At 48.3% G+C, this 19,589-nt stretch overlaps 2 protein-coding genes across 2 annotated transcripts; both read left to right on the top strand.

Annotated features, from left to right (window-relative positions):
• Positions 1-7,108: 7,108 nt before the first annotated feature.
• Positions 7,109-7,792, top strand: LOC144249629 (N-acetyltransferase 8F1-like). The gene has a single exon (XM_077791741.1). The coding sequence runs from the start codon at positions 7,109-7,111 to the stop codon at positions 7,790-7,792; it is 684 nt and encodes a 227-aa protein (XP_077647867.1).
• A 7,007-nt stretch (positions 7,793-14,799) lies between these two features.
• On the top strand, positions 14,800-15,483 carry LOC144249804 (N-acetyltransferase 8F1-like). Its single transcript, XM_077791993.1, has one exon. It carries the CDS (start codon positions 14,800-14,802, stop codon positions 15,481-15,483), a length of 684 nt encoding a protein of 227 aa, XP_077648119.1.
• Positions 15,484-19,589: the final 4,106 nt, after the last annotated feature.

The following is a 19,589-nucleotide window of genomic DNA, read 5'->3' as shown; positions in this document are numbered from 1 at the left end:
GCAGGACCATGGGGTTTTATCTGCCCCACAGTTTGTCTGCAGAGCAACATCACCTGCCTGCAAAGCAGTGCTCAGGCCTCCTCACTTGGCACATCAAACCCCCATGATCCCTTCTTGAGAAGTGCTCCAGGTTAGACTGAAGGCTACCTGAGGACACCAGCAGTGCACATGGGTACAGGTGACCCTGACAAAAGGGCCACGCTAGCCCAGAAGTGTCCAAAATGAGAGTGCTCCAAATCCCTCTTCCCAAATATTGTTTAATCCCAGGAAGCCTCTGGGAGCTTCTGCCATGGCTGAACTAGATGCCAGAAGGACATCTAACACTGTTCCCTGCTGAGGGAGTCCCTAGAGCAAGTCCTCTGGCTGTGAAGAAATAGAATTGAAAATCAAATCTCCCAGCACACAGAGCCTCTCTGCAGGGGCAGCAGAGAAAGAAAACATTTTCCTCATGGAGAAGCCTTAGACCCCTGTGATGCTAATCATGGGAGAGAATGAGTTGTCCTGTAACACAGCCAGCAGATACCCCCACTCCCAGCTGTGCCCATAAACACTAACCAGTCCTCCAGCAGAGGACTCGCCAGCACCATTGGTCCCTCAGCAATCATCTATGTTCATCTAGGGCACCTCCCTCTCTGCCAAGTGACTTCAGGCAAAGAGAAAAGGATCCCAATCTTCATGATTTGCCACTGAGAGCCAAGTTAGGCTCCTCCCTCCTCCAGAGTCTGGGAGGCAGGGTCCTGTATCCTCTGAAGGTTCCACTTTGAAGAGGGTGCCAAGGAACCTGAGAGGATGACGTGGGTGTAAAGTTGGCCAAAGGCTTATTAGCTGTTAAGGTTTGCACATGTCTCAGAGGGACAGTGGGAGCTTTACAAGGCCATTTTCTAAATGCTCTATGAAAATAGGGAAAGGACAGCTCTTACATTTTGTCTAACAAGGAGAAGTTAGCCACTTAGTAGATATCTTTCTTTACCCTACTTCTGAGACCAGTGCTCCAAAAGTTGGTGAGGTCACGAGGAGATCCCCCCATGCCAACACAGACTGTAGAGGGAATATTACTTAACTACTGGCGGAAAAATGAGTTGCTTAGCATTTTAAACTACATGTTTCATTCTACAGAATCTTAGCTCTGAGGAAGTGTCATGCACTTTAGCTAATATAGCTCAAGGTGCTGGGCTATACATTACCCTATTTCCTTTCATAGGCTTCATTGCCCACCACTCACCATCATAAACAAGATCTGGATCCAAAAGCTTTTGCATCGAGGCCACATGCATGCCCCTTATTTATTTCCTCTGGCATTATCTGCAGCAAATGCCCAATTCCAGAACAGATCCCCATGGGACTCTGAGACCCCTCCCATCATTTAGTAATCAACAATGAACTAGAAGCACTGACTCTTCAAATGAAGACATTTCAGAAATGACCCAGCTTCAAAGGTCTCAACCTTTTGGTAACAATTGAGGACTTGAAAATACACCCCCAAGTTTGGCTCAGCAAAAACAGCACATTCAACAGGAAAGAAAAACCTTGTCAGAAGGAGGCTGGACACAGCTTCCTAAATACATCAACCCTGAATTTCAGCCTTCAAGAGGGCAGGTCAGTGAGGCTGCCCTCAGGCTCAAGTGAAGGCCTTCTGCCCCTCCTCTGCTCTGCATAGGAATCCTCTCCCTTGCAATCATCGCCCTGCCCCTGCCCCCCAGCACCTGTCTTCTTCTCCATGTCACCAGCAACCCAGGCCAGAAAGGACTTGTCTCCTCCCCAGAGGCAGGGCAGCCTGGTTAGCCAGCATCTTCCCAGCCATGACTTTGTGGCAGGTCTTGGGTCCTGGGAGGATTTGTACTGTAGGACTGAGACCTGGGGTTGCCCTAGGATTGTGACTGCAGCCTCCCACTCTGGGGCACTGAGGCTCAGGGCTGGACCTAAGAGACAAAAGGACAGATCCTAAAATCTGTTCTCAAGGTACAGCACTGTAAAGGTCCTTTATGTCACTGACCTTGTAATTAAAGAGAGTCACAAGGGTGAATTTCATGTTCTCCAGATACTATCCCCACAACCAAACCACTCTCCCAGGTAATGACCCCTACATCTTACTGTGGATGCTGTTGCAATAGTTTAAGCCTGAAAAGGATGGGTGTCTGTGAAGAAAGAGAAAGGACCTGAGAAAGTGAAGTCCGTGCTTATGGACCGAATGTGTGGCACAGCAGGGGGGAGAAGGTGACAGAGGCCACCAGGTCCAGGTCTGTCACTGAGCTGTGGCCTCCATGAAGTCCCAGAATATATATTTGCTTCTGAAAACCAATGAAACTACATGACACAAATCATGTCACTTTTTTCAGAAATCAATGAGCAATTCATGGAGAGTTCACAGGTCTCCAACTTATGATCTGCTCTTTGAGTTCTTCCTCATTCCTTCCCCATCAGCCCTCATCACCACTCTCCACCTCTCCCTCCTGCCTATCCCATACCCAGCACGAACAGAGATAGTGCAGAGTGGGCTCAGATCAGAATATTGGGACTTCTCTTCTTCACAGGTTGCATATGCACAGTGTTCCAGGTGGACCTTCAACTCCTGCTTCTTGCAGAGCACCCAGTTTGGTGCCTGTGTTTCTAGGTAGTGGTCACAGTGAAGTGACCCCTCAGGCTTGGGCTCACAGTGTCCCTGCATCTGCATTGATGTGCTGGTTCCTGAGGCTCATGGGGTCCTCCCATTCTATCAGGGACCCATATCATTGAAGTTTGTGGTGGTGCTACTCTATGGAGGAGGGACCCTTAAGAGGTAAGGCCTAGTAGAGACCCTCAGGGTCTGGGATGGTACCCACAGTGGTTGATGTGGAACGTCAGCCTCTTTCTTCTTAATCTCCTTCTTTCTCTCCAACCAGGGAGCAGTATTCTCCACCATCACCTCCCTGCCATTGCCCTCCAGCTCCTCTGGCAGAGACCTAAAAGTAATGAGTCCAACCAAGCATGGAATGGAACCTCTAGAACTGAGCCCAAATATGCCTTTTCTCTATGTAAATTAATGTCTCAGGTGTTCTGTTTCAGTGATGGAAGCTGAAAACGCATTGGCAGAGCTGGGCCCTAAGCCATCCTCTTTCCTCTGGTGGTGAGCAAGGATACCTACAGCTTCCAACTTAGCTGGGGGAGATCTGCCATGGATGAGGTCAAGCTTAGGAGGGAGCTGATGCTTCACACACAGTAGCAGAAAAATCAAGAAGTCAATGCGTCTTCAGGTTACCTGAGACACTGAGGCCACATAGTTTTATTGAAGACACAGAAAACACCATGCATATGGGGAGACAGAGGACAGGGACAGTGCCTAAGCCTTCTCACCTTGACTTGGTTGATATTTACTGTCTCTCAATAGGACCATTCCCCTCTCTTACCCCTTCAGAATCCCAGTTCACATTTTGCTGACATTCAAGTGTTGATGGATCAGGTTATTGTCTGTAACTGTACTGAGAAGCGTGTGGTCAACAGCCATACACTTCTCAGAATCAAAGGTGAATGTTCATCTTGGGTTCTGACCTTGTGTCAGACATCTGGAATCTCAGCAGCCTCCAGTAGGGGCCCTGAACTACTGCTGCTGGTCCCCCACAACCTGCATCTCCATGAGGACACTGCAGGCAGCACCTACAGGGATTTTCTGATCTTTCCATATCTGGCCTCTCCCTAGCATCCTCCTAGAGCTTTTCAACAAAATCCTGCCCATCATATTTCACCCCTTTTCCCTGTTCATTCCTATTTGAGTCAATCTATTTTCCTCCATATCTGCCCTCCAGGGTCCAGGTCTCACTGTCTTGTTCACCTCATGGAATTCAAGCCACCAGTACATTTCCTGTGCCTCTGTGGGCCCCAAAGGCTTCTTAATATACACTAGTCAAGGTTCCCTCTTCAAGCCATGCAGATAATGAGAAGAAGGGCAAACAATGCCTTTGAGCAAGTGAGAAATGAATGAATGCCTCTCTTTGGCCAGACCCAGTTCTGAGCCAGGGCTCTGGACTTGGCAATGCCTGTAGGCTAGGTTTAGTTCTCTTGAGCCCTCCTTGGCCAGGTGCTCTTGTTAGCAACCTGCAAACCTCTATCTGGGAGACCTTCTTTAGCCCAGAGTCTGCATTTGATCTGGGAGTTTCCGCTATCATTTCTCTCCCTCCCCCCCCCTCTCTCCCTCCCTCCTTCCCTCCTCCAACTCTCTCACACACACACTCACATGGATAATCTCATTCCAAAGCTACAATCCTGTCTCTGGTCTCCCTTCCTCCTATAGTACAGTTCATGCTACATAACAAGGTTGTGGACCCTGTATGGCTAAACCCATGCTGCCCTCAGCCACTCCCTTCCTGGGCAATCATGTCTTCTTTACCTTAAAGCTGTGCTTTTGTTTTGTGTTAGTGTTGACAAGCCTCTGTTAATTCAGCTTGAGATGCTCCTTTTTCTCCCTGGGGAGGCCAACATCTCTTTGGGTCTCTGACCAAGTGTGTGCCTGGGATGAAATCCTCTCTCCCAGCAGTCCATGAGTCTGCTTCCTCCTTCTAGCCAGTCACCCCTGTGAGGGCATCTAGCCATCTCCCAGACACCTAATGCTCCTGGGGAACTCCTGGAATCTAAGACCCCTCCTCAGCCACATCCCTGCTCGTCCTGAATATCCATTAGTCCTGGACCCAAAATAAAAATGATTGAAATGGAGGGCGGGCCTGTGGCCCAGTGGTAGCATACTGGCCTAGCATGTGTGAGGCACTGGGTTTGATTCATATATATGTATGAATAAAATGAGTCAAATACTTCTAGCCAATGCTCACTTCTAGCATATCACTGCTGAGAAATCAATGAGAGAGGAAGAAAATCAGGGACTTTACTGTTCTGCAAGGTTAAGTCACATGACAGAGATTGAGCTCCTGGGCAGTGGAGCTCCACATCTTTTAGAAGGAAAATCTCTTCCAAAGAGTTCATAATGGTCCATGGAGAAGGATTTTGTTTTTTCTGACTTGCACCTATCTGTCTTAGTTTGGCACATCACAGCTGGAATATGCAGGAAGTCTGCTGGCTCCAACCCCGAGCAACCACCAGAGCACACAGCATCCCCCCTAGTTGGGAGCCTGTCACCTGGATGTGAAGCTCTGTTGACTACTGGAAAGGCACAGCTACAGAGCAGAACCTGCAGCAAAAGCTTTGCTGAGTGAATGAAGGGAAGGGAGGAGGGGCCAAGGAGGATGGAGTTTACCTGGCCCAGTAAAGCTGAGGAGGGAGAAGCCCAGCTGTAAGTAACTTGTTGCTGAGCCAGAGACCTGAGCTATTGCCTGTGATGAGAGAGCCCAGGCTGAATGGCACAGTCCCAGACTCCTAGCATGTGTGGAATAGGACCTGGGTGGACCTCAGAGAGGTCCAGATGTGCTGGGTGGGAGATGCTGTAGCCTGAAGGGAACAGGAGAGGGGTGGCAGGCCTCCTAAGGTGAGGAGCCTGTACTGGTCGAGATCCTGCTGACCCCCACAGGTTTGTTTCTCAGTCTTCAGGAAGGTGAATGGACTTGGTCCCTCTGCTTGTTACACCTCAGTACTTTGCCCCTGGAATTTCTGATTGTGCAACTTTCATGACTCTGCAAATAAGTGGCCACCCATATGTGCTACCCTCAGGTGGACAGGCCTCAGGCAATCTCTACTGGATGTCCGTTGGAGGCTGAGGTCTGAGGCTGCCCTGAACACTCTCGGCTCTGGGGAAGCAGGTGGGTGTCAGGCTGGGGGTCTCAGTGTGGAAATGGAGTCTCACAACTTTTTAAGGGTCTGAAGACCTCACTTGGTCCTTTATCTTCTTAGCAGCCTAATCCTTAGCATTAGGAAAGGAGGCTTCACTTAAACTTCTGCTTTGGAAATAGGAATCCTGCAAGATTTAGAACTTTGGTAGGGCCTAAAGTCCTGGGCACATAATAATGATTGTTAAAGGGTGTCATCTGCATTTACCAATCAGTTTAAAGAGCCCTAAAAGGGAAATAGGCTGAAGAGGAAGGAACTGTATATATCAGTACATTATATTCACCAGGGTGTTAACATTCAAAACAACCCTAGAGGGGCAATGTTATTAAACCCTAAAATGTAGGTGAAGACACAGACTAAGAGCAGTTATGTGACATACCCAAGACACACAGTTAGAAATGGGGGAAATTGGGGTTCTAATCAGGTGTGTCTGATCCTACACCTGTTCCCAGTGCTGATGGCCTGCTGCTTTTTTGGCCACAGTAAAGACACAAAAAAAAATTAAGCTGGCAAGGATGTGGAGGGACTGCAAATTGGTGGAACCAATTTGGTAGTTCAATTCCAGGTTTTCTAAAGAATTTCCATACTTAAAAGCAGTAGGGAAATTCCTTAGAAAACCTCGAATTCAACTACCATTTGACCCAGGTATCCCAGTCCTTTACTTATACCCAAAGGACTTAAAATCAGCATACTATAGAGACTCAGCCATATAAATGTTTATAGCAGCTCAATTCACATTAAACTGTGGATCCAACCTATATGCCCTTCAATAGATCAATGGATAAAGAAACTGTGGTGGATATACATGATGGAATACTATGCAGCATTAAATGAGAATGCAATTATGGCCTTTGCATGTAAATAGATGGAGTTGGAGAATATCATGCTAAGCAAAGTAAGCCAATCCCTCAAAACCAAAGCCTGAATGTTCTTCATGATAAGTGAACGTTGCTCCATAATGGGGGTGAAGGGAAGAATGGAGGGAATCTGATAGGGCAAAAAGGGATGAGGATGGAGAGGTGGTATAGGGGCAAGAAAGAAGGTGGAATGTGAAGGACATCATGACCCTAGGGGCATGTATGACTGCACATATGGTACGAAGCTACATCATGTACAACCAGAAGAATAAAAAATTGCACTACATTTGTGTAGAATGAATCAAAATGCATTCTGATGTCATATATACATAATTAGAATAACTAAATTTAATTAAAAAAATAGACACACACTTGAGCTCTATCCTAAGTTCTGGGGATAGAGCTGGGGACACTCACATGATTTTTTCCTCTCTTCCTGAGCTGTAGGAAAGGCTTGTATGAAGGTTTACCTGTCATTGTGAAAACTGCTGACACATAGTCTCCCAATGGCACCTCATCACATCCGCAAATACCAGGAGACTGACCGCAAGAGGGTCCTGGACTTGTTCTCCCAAGGGATGTTCGAGCATGTCCCTGCCACATTCCGCCTTGTGCTGAAGATGCCACAAACATTCCTGGTCTTACTTGGGGTGCCCATCGCCCTACTCCTGGTCTCTGGCTCTTGGCTCCTGGCTCTTGGATCTAATGTCACCCTCCTTGTTTTCCTCTGGCTGCTGGCCAGACAGCCTTGGAGGCAGTACATAGTCGAGTGTTTGCAGACAGACCTTGCTGACATCAACAAATCCTACCTGAGGGCCAGTGGTTCCTGCTTTTGGGTGGCTGAATCTGGGGGCCAGGTGGCAGGCATAGTGGGTGCTCTGCAAGTGAAGGACGCCCCCCCAGGGAGGAAGCAACTGCAGCTGTTTCACCTCTCTGTGTCCTTGGAGCACCGAGGTGAAGGACTAGGGAAAGCCCTGGTCATGACTGTCCTCCAGTTTGCGAGGGCTCAGGGCTACAGTGAGGTTGTCCTTGAAACTAGCATGGTACAGCAGGATGCTCTGACTCTCTACCTGCGCATGGGCTTCCAGAAGACAGGAGAGTACTTCCTTTCTAAGATCTTTAGACTACTGGGCATTCATATGATTCAATTAAAATACTGCCTCCCATCTGCTCAGGAAGGAGGCCCATGAGCTATTTTCTCCTGTATCAATAAGGTTCTAATTGACAATCCTGTAGCACAAGAAAAATCTGGCATATTGTTGGAACAAATGATGAAAACTCATTGCTGGTGCACATCTGAGTCCAGCATGTTCGAAGGCGAGTTGTCGATATAAGGACTTCTATTCCACTCAGTGCTTCATTGGTGTAGACCATTTGTAGGTAAAATGTCAAGAGGATAATGTGCACACAGGTTTCTTGGGTTTGTGAGCCAGTAGTTTCTCCTGGACTGTGTTGGGCAGCTCTCTGGGTCTCAGGTTACCTATGGAAATGTCCTAGATAGACTGCAGTACCAGTGACACTGTATGTAATCTTGTCCCAGCAGGCCAGCTCAGGCAGGGCTCAAAGTCACTGAAGAGCAGCCAATGCAAAATGAGAAAGGAACAAAGACTTCTCCATGTCCTCACGGGGGTCACTTGTGGACACATCCCAGACTCCGGGGAGAAATAGAGCTGGCTCAGAAGTGGAGGAGCTTCAGAGTCCAGAGCAGAGGGGCACTATGTGGCTCTATGGGAAGAATTGGGCAGCAATGCACTCACTGTAGTGACCTGTCCCTGCAGAGGGGTGGGAAGGTGGCTGTGGATGGAGGGGGATGTTCCATGGGGAGACTTGTGTATTGCACCCTGTTCGTGCTGCCAGGGCCCATACCCATGGGCCAGGCTCACTGGGGGAAGTTGTGGGTGGAACCCTCCTGTGGGTCCTGGAGGAGGACATGGACAGGTGAGTGTCCCAAATTAACCTGGATTAGGACTCAGTCCTAGACCCTGTTCCCCAGGTGTTCACAAACTCCAGATTTGAGCCTCAGGAAACATCCCTCCCATAGAAGGGAGAGTTGGGACATGAGTCAGTGCTGATATTCCCAGGACTGTCACCCTTTACCAGTTGCCAGAACTGTGTCTGTGGCTTGTTCCTGGGGACCTGCAGCCACATACTTGATCTCCCTCACCAAGAGGCAGAGCTCCTGACCAGAGATTCTACGTGATACTGATCCATAAACTTCTGCCCCTTAGGCAGTGTTAGGGGGTCTTTCTCACCTCAGTTTCTACTTCTCAGCATTGTGGGGACACCTGGGCCACGGCCTGTGCAGTTTTGGGATTCAACCTTGGCTATGCCCATTTCAACTACATGGAAACCCTTAACCATGCTCATGGGTTTTGTCCAAATAGAAGAGACAAGTTGTCTAGGACCAAAGGGGCTCTGAGACCCCTCCCATCATTTAGTAATCAACAATGAACTAGAAGCACTGACTCTTCAAATGAAGACATTTCAGAAATGACCCAGCTTCAAAGGTCTCAACCTTTTGGTAACAATTGAGGACTTGAAAATACACCCCCAAGTTTGGCTCAGCAAAAACAGCACATTCAACAGGAAAGAAAAACCTTGTCAGAAGGAGGCTGGACACAGCTTCCTAAATACATCAACCCTGAATTTCAGCCTTCAAGAGGGCAGGTCAGTGAGGCTGCCCTCAGGCTCAAGTGAAGGCCTTCTGCCCCTCCTCTGCTCTGCATAGGAATCCTCTCCCTTGCAATCATCGCCCTGCCCCTGCCCCCCAGCACCTGTCTTCTTCTCCATGTCACCAGCAACCCAGGCCAGAAAGGACTTGTCTCCTCCCCAGAGGCAGGGCAGCCTGGTTAGCCAGCATCTTCCCAGCCATGACTTTGTGGCAGGTCTTGGGTCCTGGGAGGATTTGTACTGTAGGACTGAGACCTGGGGTTGCCCTTGGATTGTGACTGCAGCCTCCCACTATGGGGCACTGAGGCTCAGGGCTGGACCTAAGAGACAAAAGGACAGACACTAAAATCTGTTCTCCATGTATGGCATTGTGAAAGTCCTTTGTGTTACAGTCCTGTGAACTTAAAGAAAGTCACAAGGGTGAATTTCATGCTCTCCAGATACTATCCCCACAACCAAACCACTCTCCCAGGTTAATGACCCCTACATCTTACTGTGGATGCTGTTGCAATAGTTTAAGCCTGAAAAGGATGGGTGTCTGTGAAGAAAGAGAAAGTACCTGAAAATCGAAGTCAGTGCTTATGGACCGAATGTGTGGCACACAGGGGAAAGAGGTGACAGAGGCCACAATGTCCAGGTCTCACACTGAGATGAGGCCTCCATGAAGTCAGGGCAACTGTATAGAGATCAAGGGCCAATTTGGCTCATTAACTCGGAATATATATTTGCTTCTGAAAACCAATGAAACTACATGACACAAATCATGTCACTTTTTTCAGAAATCAATGAGCAATTCATGGAGAATCCACAGATCTCCAACTTTTGACCTGCTCTTTGAGTTCTTCCTCATTCGTTCCCCATCAGCCCTCATCACCACTCTCCACCTCTCCCTCCTGCCTATCCCATACCCAGCACGAACAGATCAGAATATTGGGACTTCTCTTCTTCACAGGTCGCATATGCACAGTGTTCCAGGTGGACCTTCAACTCCTGCTTCTTGCAGACCACCCTGTTTGGTGCCTGTGTTTCTAGGTAGTGGTCACAGTGAAGTGACCCCTCAGGCTTGGGCTCACAGTGTCCCTGCATCTGCATTGATGTGCTGGTTCCTTGGGCTCATGGGGTCCTCCCATTCTATCAGAGACCCATATCGTTGACTTTTGTGGTGGTGCTACTGTGAGGAGGAGGGACCTTAAGAGGGAGGCCTAGAGGAGAACACAGGGTCTGGGATTGTACCCTCAGTGGTTGATGTGGAATGCCAGCCTCTTTCTTCTTAATCTCCTCTTTCTCTCCATCTGGGAGCAGTGTTCTCCACCATCACCTCCCTGCCATTGCTCTCCTGCTCCTCTAACAGAGACCTAAAAGCAATGAGTGCAACCAAGCATGGAATGGAACCTCTGGAACTGAGCCCAAATATGCCCTTTCTCTATGTAAATTAATGTCTCAGGTGTTCTGTTTCAGAGATGGAAGCTGAAAACACGTTGGCAGATGCATCTTCAGGTCACCTGAGACACTGAAGCCACATAGTATTATTGAAAACCCAGAAACCACCATGGATATGGGTAGATAAGGACAGGGACAGTGCCTAAGCCTCCTCACCTTGACTTGGTATTCTGGCTGGTTGATATTTACTGACTCTCAGTAGGAACATTCCCCTCTCTTACCCCTTCAGAATCCCAGTGCACGTTTTGCTGACATTCAAGTGTTGATGGATCAGGTTATTGTCTGTAACTGTACTGAGAAGCGTGTGGTCAACAGCCATACTCTTTTCAGAATCAAAGGTGAATGTTCATCTTGGGTTCTGACCTTGTGTCAGACATCTGGAATCTCAGCAGCCTCCAGTAGGGGCCCTGAACTACTGCTGCTGGTCCCCCACAACCTGCATCTCCATGAGGACACTGCAGGCAGCCCCTACAGGGATTTTCTGATCTTTCCATGTCTGGCCTCTCCCTAGCATCCTCCTAGATCTTTTCAACAAAATCCTGCCCATCATATTTCACCCCTTTTCCCTGTTCATTCCTATTTGAGTCAATCTATTTTCCTCCATATCTGCCCTCCAGGGTCCAGGTCTCACTGTCTTGTTCACATCATGGAACTCAAGCCACCAGTACATTTCCTGGGCCTCTGGGGCCAGAAGGCTCCTTAATATACACCAATCAAGGTTCCCTCTTCAAGCCATGCAGATAATGGGAAGCAGGGAAAACAATGCCTTTGAGCAAGTGAGAAATGAATGCCTCTCTTTGGCCAGACCCAGTTCTGAGCCAGGGCTCTGGACTTGGCAATGCCTGTAGGCTTGGTTTAGTTCTCTTGAGCCCTCCTTGGCCAGGTGCTCTTGTGAGCAACCTGCATACCTCTATCTGGAAACCTTCTCTAGGTCAGAGAATGCATGTGATCTGGGGGTATCTGCTATTATTTCTGTCTCTCCTGATATGTTCTCCACATACAACCACAGAGAATGACACATAATCAATCTCTGTATCTCTCTCTCTCTCTCTCTCTCTCTCCACACACACACACTCTCTCTCTCTTTCTCTCTTTCTTTCTCTCTCTCTCTCTCTCTCTCTCTCTCTCTCTCTCTCTCTCTCATGCACACACATCTCATTCCCAAGCTACAATCCAATCTCTGGTCTCCCTTCCTCCTGCAGTACTATCCATGCACATAACAAGGCTGTGGACCCTGCATGGCTAAGCCCATGCTGCCCTCAGCCACTCCCTCCCTGGGCAATCATGTCTTCTTTGTCCTAAAGCTTGTGCCTTTGTTCTGTGTTAGTGTTGACAAGCCTCTGTTAATTCAGCTTGAGATGCTCCTTTTTCTCTCTGGGAGGCCAACATCTCTTTGGATCTCTGACCAAGTGTGTGCCTGGGAGGAAATCCTCTCTCCCAGCAGTCCATGAGTCTGCTTCCTCCTTCTAGCCAGTCACCCCTGTGAGGGCATCTAGCCATCTCCCAGACACCTAATGCTCCTGGGGAACTCCTGGGATCTAAGACCCCTCCTCAGCCACATCCCTCCTCATCCTGAATATCCATTAGTCCTGGACCCAAAATAAAAATGAGTGAAATAGGTGCCGGGCCTGTGGATCAGTGGTGGCCCTCTGGGAAGCATGTGTGAGGCACTGGGTTTGATTCTCAGATATATACATATATGAATAAAATGAGTGAAACACTACTAGCCAATGCTTGCTTCTAGCATATCACTGCTGAGGAATCAATGAGAGAGGAAGAAAGCCAGGGACTTGAATGGTCTACGAGTTAAAGTCACACAACAGAGATTGAGCTCCCGTGCAGTGGAGCTCCACATCTTTTAGAAGGAAAATCTCTTCCAAAGAGTTTATAATGGTCCATGGAGAAGGATTTTGTTTTTCTGACTTGCACCTATCTGTCTTAGTTTGGCACATCACAGCTGAAATATGCAGGAAGTCTGCTGGCTCCAACCCCGAGCAACCACCAGAGCACCCAGCATCCCCCTAGCTGGGAGCCTGTCACCTGGATGTGAAGCTCTGTTGACTACTGGAAAGGCACAGCTACAGAGCAGAACCTGCAGCAAAAGCTTTGCTGAGTGAATGAAGGGAAAGGAGGAGGGGCCAAGGAGGATGGAGTTTACCTGGCCCAGTAAAGCTGAGGAGGGAGAAGCCCAGCTGTAAGTACCATGTTGCTGAGCCAGAGACCTGAGCTATTGCCTGTGATGAGAGAGCCCAGGCTGAATGGCACAGTCCCAGACTCCTAGCAGGTGTGGAATAGGACCTGGGTGGACCTCAGAGAGGTCCAGATGTGCTGGGTGGGAGATACTGTAGCCTGAAGGGAACAGGAGAGGGGTGGCAGGCCTCCTAAGGTGAGGAGCCTGTGCTGGTCGAGATCCTGCTGACCACCACAGGTTTGTTTCCCAGTCTTCAAGAAGGTGAATGGACTTGGTCCCTCTGCTTGTTACACCTCAGTACTTTGCCCTTGGGGATTTCTGATTGTGCAACTTTCATGACTCTGCAAATAAGTGACAATCTATATGTGCTACCCACAGATGGGCAGGTCTCAGACAGTCTCTCCTGGATGTCCTTTGGAGGCTGAGGTCTGAGGCTGCCCTGGACACTCTTGGTTCTGGAGAAGCAGGTGAGTGGACTGGAGTGTAAGGTTGGGGGTCTCAGTGTGGAAATGGAGTCTCACAACTTTTTAAGGGTCTGAAGGCTTCACTTGGCCCTTTGACTTCTTGGCAGCCTAATCCTTAGCATTGGGAAAGGAGGCTTCACTGAAACTTCTGCTTTGGAAACAGGAATCCTGCAAGATTTAGAACTTTGGTAGGGCCCAAAGGCCTGGGCACATAACAATGATTGTTAAAGGGTGTCATCTGCATTTACCAATCAGTTTAAAGAGCCCTAAAAGGGAAATAGGCTGAAGAGGAAGGAACTGTATATATCAGTACATTATATTCACCAGGGTGTTAACATTCAAAACAACCCTAGAGGACAATGTTATTAAACCTAAAATGTAGGTGAAGACACAGACTAAGAGCAGTTATGTGACATACCCAAGACACACAGTTAGAATTGGGGGAAATTGGGGTTCTAGTCAAATGTGTCTGATCCTACACCTGTTCCCAGTGCTGATGGCTTGCTGCCCTTTTGTCCACAGTAAAGAAACACAAAAAAAATTGAGTTGGTGAGGATGTCCAGGAAAAGAGACAGTCATACATTGCTGGAGGGACTGCAAATTGGTGGAACCAATTTGGTAGTTCAATTCCAGGTTTTCTAAGGAATTTCCATACTGCTTTTAAGTATGGAAATTCCTTAGAAAACCTGGAATTGAACTACCATTTGACCCAAGTATCCCAGTCCTGGACTTATACCCAAAGGACTTAAAATCAGCATACTATAGAGACTCAGCCACATCAATGTTTATAGCAGCTCAATTCACATTAGCTGAACTGTGGATCCAACTTATATGCCCTTCAATAGATCAATGGATAAAGAAACTGTGGTGGATATACATGATGGAATACTATGCAGCATTAAAAGAGAATTAAATTATGGCCTTTGCATGTAAATAGATGGAGTTGGAGAATATCATGCTAAGCAAAGTAAGCCAATCCCTCAACACCAAAGCCTGAATGTTCTTCATGATAAGTGAACGTTGCTCCATAATGGGGGTGAAGGGAAGAATGGAGGGAATCTGATAGGGCAAAAAGGGATGTGGATGGAGAGGTGGTATAGGGGCAAGAAAGAAGGTGGAATGTGAAGGACATCATGACCCTAGGGACATGTATGACTGCACATATGGTGCGAAGCTACATCATGTAAAACTAGAAGAAGAAGAAATTGTGCTACATTTGTGTAGAATGAATCAAAATGCATTCTGATGCCATATATACATAAATAGAATAACTAAATTTAATTACAAAAATTGATACACACTTGAGCTGTATCCTAAGTTCTGGGGATATCAGGGACACTCACAGGATATTTTCCTCTCTTCCAGAGCTGTAGAGAAGGCGTGTATGAAAGTTTACCTGTCATTGTGAAAACTGCTGACACATAGTCTCCCAATGGCACCTCATCACATCCGCAAATACCAGGAGACTGACCGCAAGAGGGTCCTGGACTTGTTCTCCCAAGGGATGTTCGAGCATGTCCCTGCCACATTCCGCCTTGTGCTGAAGATGCCACAAACATTCCTGGTCTTACTTGGGGTGCCCATCGCCCTACTCCTGGTCTCTGGCTCTTGGCTCCTGGCTCTTGTATCCAATGTCACCCTCCTTGTTTTCCTCTGGCTGCTGGCCAGACAGCCTTGGAGGCAGTACATAGTCGAGTGTTTGCAGACAGACCTTGCTGACATCAACAAATCCTACCTGAGGGCCCGTGGTTCCTGCTTTTGGGTGGCTGAGTCTGGGGGCCACGTGGCAGGCATAGTGGGTGCTCTGCCAGTGGAGGATGCCCCCCCAGGGAGGAAGCAACTGCAGCTGTTTCACCTCTCTGTGGCCTTGGAGCACCGAGGTGAAGGACTAGGGAAAGCCCTGGTCATGACTGTCCTCCAATTTGCGAGGGCTCAGGGCTACAGTGAGGTTGTCCTTGAAACTAGCATGGTACAGCAGGATGCTCTGACTCTCTACCTGCGCATGGGCTTCCAGAAGACAGGAGAGTACTTCTTTAGCAAGATCTTTAGACTCTTGGGCAATTCTACAATTCAATTAAAATACTGCCTCCCATCTGCTCAGGAAGGAGACCTGTGACCTATTGTCTTGTGTATCAATCAGGATCTGATTAACAATCCTGTAGCACAAGCTAACCCTGGCATTTTGGTAGAACAAATGATGAAATCTCATTGCTGGTGCACACCTGAGTCCAGCATGTTTGATGGCGAGGTGTGGATATGGGGGCTTCTATTCCATTCATTGTTTCATTGGTGTAGAACCATTTGTAGGTAAAATGTCAAGAGGATAATGTGCACACAGGTTGCTTGAGTTTGTGAGCCAGTAGTTTCTCCTGGACTGTGTTGGGCAGCTCTCTGGGTCTCAGGATACCTATGGAAATGTCCTGGATAGACTGCAGTACCAGTGACACTGTATGTAATCTTGTCCCAGCAGGCCAGCTCAGGCAGGGCTCAAAGTCCCTGAAGAGCAGCCAATGCAAAATGAGAAAGGAACAAAGACTTCTCCATGTCCTCACAGGTGTCACTTGTGGACACATCCCAGACTCTGGGGAGAAATAGAGCTGGCTCAGAAGTGGAGGAGCTTCAGAGTCCAGAGCAGAGGGGCACGATGTGGCTCTATGGAAAGAATTGGACAGCAATGCACTCACTGTAGTGACCTGACCCTGCAGAGGGGTGGGAAGGTGGCTGTGGATGGAGGGGGATGTTCCATGGGGAGATCTGGGTACGGTGCACCCTCATGGTGCTGCCAGTGCCAATACCCATGTGACAGGCTCACTGAGGGAGGTTGGGGGTGGAGACTTCCTTTGGGTCCTAGAGGAGGACAAGGACAGGTGAGTGTCCCAAAATAAACCTGGATTAGGACTCAGTCCTAGACTCTGTCCCCAGGTGTTCACAAACTCCAGATTTGAGCCTCAGGAAAGATCCCTCCCATAGAAGGGAGAGTTGGGACATGAGTCAGTGCTGATGTTCCCAGGACTGTCACCCTTTCCCAGGTGCTTGAGCTGTGTCTCTGGCATGTTCCTGAGGTCCTGGAGCCACATACTTGGTCTCCCTCACCAAGAGGCAGAGCTCCTGACCAGAGATTCCACGCGATACTGATCCATAAACTTCTGCCCCTTAGGCAGTGTTAGGGGGTCTTTCTCACCTTAGTTTCTACTTCTCAGCATTGTGGGGACACCTGGGCCACAGCCTGTGCAGTTTTGGGATTCAGCCTTGGCCTTCGCCCATTTGACCTACCTGGAAACGCTTAGTCATTATTGCCTTTGTCCAAACTGGAGAGACAAGTTGTCTAGGACCTAAGGTGCTATAGACCCCTCCCATCATTTAGTAATCAACAATGAAATAGAAGCACTGACTCTTCAAATGAAGACATTTCAGAAATGACAGCTTCAAAGGCCTCAACCTTTTGGTATCACTTGAGGATTTGAAAATGCACCCCTAAGTTTGTCTCAGCCAAAGCAGCACCTTTACCAGGAAAGAAAAACCTTGTCAGAAGGAGGCTGGACACAGCTTCCTGAAAACATCATCCTGAACTCAGCCTTCAGGAGGACAGGAAATTGAGGCTACCCCCAGGCTCAAGTGGAGGCTGTCTGCCCCTCCTCTGCTCTGTGTAGGAATCCTCTCCCTTGCAATGATCACCCTGCCCCTGCCCCCCAGCACCTGTCTTCTTCTCCATGTCACCTGCAACCCAGGCCAGAAAGGACTTGTCTCCTCCCCAGAGGCAGGGCAGCCTGGTTAGCCAGCATCTTCCCAGCTATGACTTTGTGGCAGGTCTTGGGTCCTGGGAGGATTTGTACTGTAGGACTGAGACCTGGGGTTGCCCTAGGATTGTGACTGCAGCCTCCCACTCTGGGGCACTGAGGCTCAGGGCTGGACCTAAGAGACGAAAGGACAGATCCTAAAATCTGTTCTTGATGTACAGCATTGTGAAGGTTCTTTATGTCACTGACCTTGTAATTAAAGAGAGTCACAAGGGTGAATTTCATGCTCTCCAGATACTATCCCCACAACCAAACCACTCTCCCAGGTAATGATCCGTATATCTTATGGTGGATGCTGTTGGAATAGTTCAAGCCTGAAAAGGATGGGTGCCTGTGAAGAAAGAGAAAGGACCTGAGAAAGTGAAGTCGGTGCTTATGGACCAAATGTGTGGCAACTCGGGGGAAAGAGGAAAGAGTTGACAAAGGATACATGTCCAGGTCTGTCACTGAGATGTGGCCTCCATGAAGTCAGGGCAACTATATGGAGATCAAGGGCCAATTTTGCTCATTAACTCAGAATATATATTTGCTTCTGAAAACCAATGAAACTACATGACACAAATCATGTCACTTTTTTCAGAAATCAATGAGCAATTCATGGAGAGTTCACAGGTCTCCAACTTATGACCTGCTCTTTGAGTTCTTCCTCATTCATTCCCCATCAGCCCTCATCACCACTCTCCACCTCTCCCTCCTGCCTATCCCATACCCAGCACGAACAGAGATAGTGCAGAGTGGGCTCAGATCAGAATATTGGGACTTCTCTTCTTCACAGGTCGCATATGCACAGTGTTCCAGGTGGACCTTCAACTCCTGCTTCTTGCAGGGCACCCAGTTTGGTGCCTGTGTTTCTAGGTAGTGGTCACAGTGAAGTGACCCCTCAGGCCCTGGGCTCACAGTGTCCTTGCATCTGCATTGATGTGCTGGTTCCTTGGGCTCATGGGGGCCTCCCATTCTATCAGGGACCCATATTCTTGAAGTTTTGTGTGGTGCTACTGTGCAGAGGAGGGACCATTTAGAGGTGAGGCCTAGAGGAGAACTCAGGGTCTGGGATGGTACCCTCAGTGGTTGATGTGGAACGCCAGCCTCTTTCTTCTTAATCTCCTTCTTTCTCTCCATCCATGGAGCAGTATTCTCCATCATCATCTCCCTGCCATTGCCCTCCTGCTCCTCTAACACAGACCTAAAAGCAATGAGTCCAACCAAGCATGGAATGGAACCTTTAGAACTGAGCCCAAATGTGCCTTTTCTCTATGTAAATTAATGTCTCAGGTGTTCTGTTTCAGTGATGAAATCTGAAGATGCATTGGCAGAGCTGGGACCTAAGCCACCCCTTTTCCTCTGGTGGTGAGCAAGGATGCCTACAGCTTTCATCTTAACTGTGGGAGATCTGTCATGGATGAGGTCAAGCTTAGGAGGGAACTCATACTTCACACACAGGAAGAGAAAAGTCAAGATGTCGATGTATCTTCAGGCCACCTGAGACACTGAGGCCACATAGTTTTATTGAAGACACAGGAACCACCATGCATATGGGGAGACAGAGGACAGGGACAGTGCTTAATCCTCCTCACCTTGACTTGGTATTCTGGCTGGTTGATATTTATTGTCTCTCAATAGGACTATTCGCCTCTCTTCCCCTCTTCAGAATCCCAGTTCACATTTTGCTGACATTCAAGTGTTGATGGATCAGGTTAAGTCTGTAACCCTACTGAGAAGCGTGTGGTCAACAGCCATACACTTCTCAGAATCAAAGGTGAATAATGTTGATCTTGAGTTCTGACCGTGTGTCAGACATCTGGAATCTCAGCAGCCTCCAGTAGGGGCCCTGAACTACTGCTGCTGCTGGACCCCACAATCTGCATCTCCATGAGGACACTGCAGGCAGCCCCTACAGGGATTTTCTGATCTTTCCATGTCTGGCCTCTCCCTAGCATCCTCCTAGATCTTTTCAACAAAATCCTGCCCATCATATTTCACCCCTTTTCCCTGTTCATTCCTATTTGAGTCAATCTATTTTCCTCCATATCTGCCCTCCAGGGTCCAGGTCTCACTGTCTTGTTCACCTCATGGAACTCAAGCCACCAGTACATTTCCTGGGCCTCTGGGGCCAGAAGGCTCCTTAATATACACCAATCAAGGTTCCCTCTTCAAGCCATGCAGATAATGGGAAGCAGGGAAAACAATGCCTTTGAGCAAGTGAGAAATGAATGCCTCTCCTTGGCCAGACCCAATTCTGAGCCAGGGCTCTGGACTTGGCAATGCCTGTAGGCTTGGTTTAGTTCTCGTGAGCTCTCCTTGGTCAGGTGCTCTTGTGAGCAACCTGCACACCTCTATCTGGAAACCTTCTCTAAGTCAGAGGATGCATTTGAATCTGGGGATATCTGCTATTATTTCTGTCTCCCCTGATATGTTCTCCACATAC

This window comes from Urocitellus parryii, chromosome 12 (assembly GCF_045843805.1).
Source record: "Urocitellus parryii isolate mUroPar1 chromosome 12, mUroPar1.hap1, whole genome shotgun sequence".
NCBI lineage: Eukaryota > Metazoa > Chordata > Mammalia > Rodentia > Sciuridae > Urocitellus > Urocitellus parryii.
Note: the sequence above shows the minus strand (reverse complement) of the source record. Positions and strands in the feature narration are given on the sequence as shown.

What these genes read in the sequence shown, in the direction of transcription:
- LOC144249629 (XM_077791741.1), top strand. Translation starts at nt 7,109, where the DNA reads ATGGCACCTCATCACATCCGCAAATACCAGGAGACTGACCGCAAGAGG.
- LOC144249804 (XM_077791993.1), top strand. Translation starts at nt 14,800, where the DNA reads ATGGCACCTCATCACATCCGCAAATACCAGGAGACTGACCGCAAGAGG.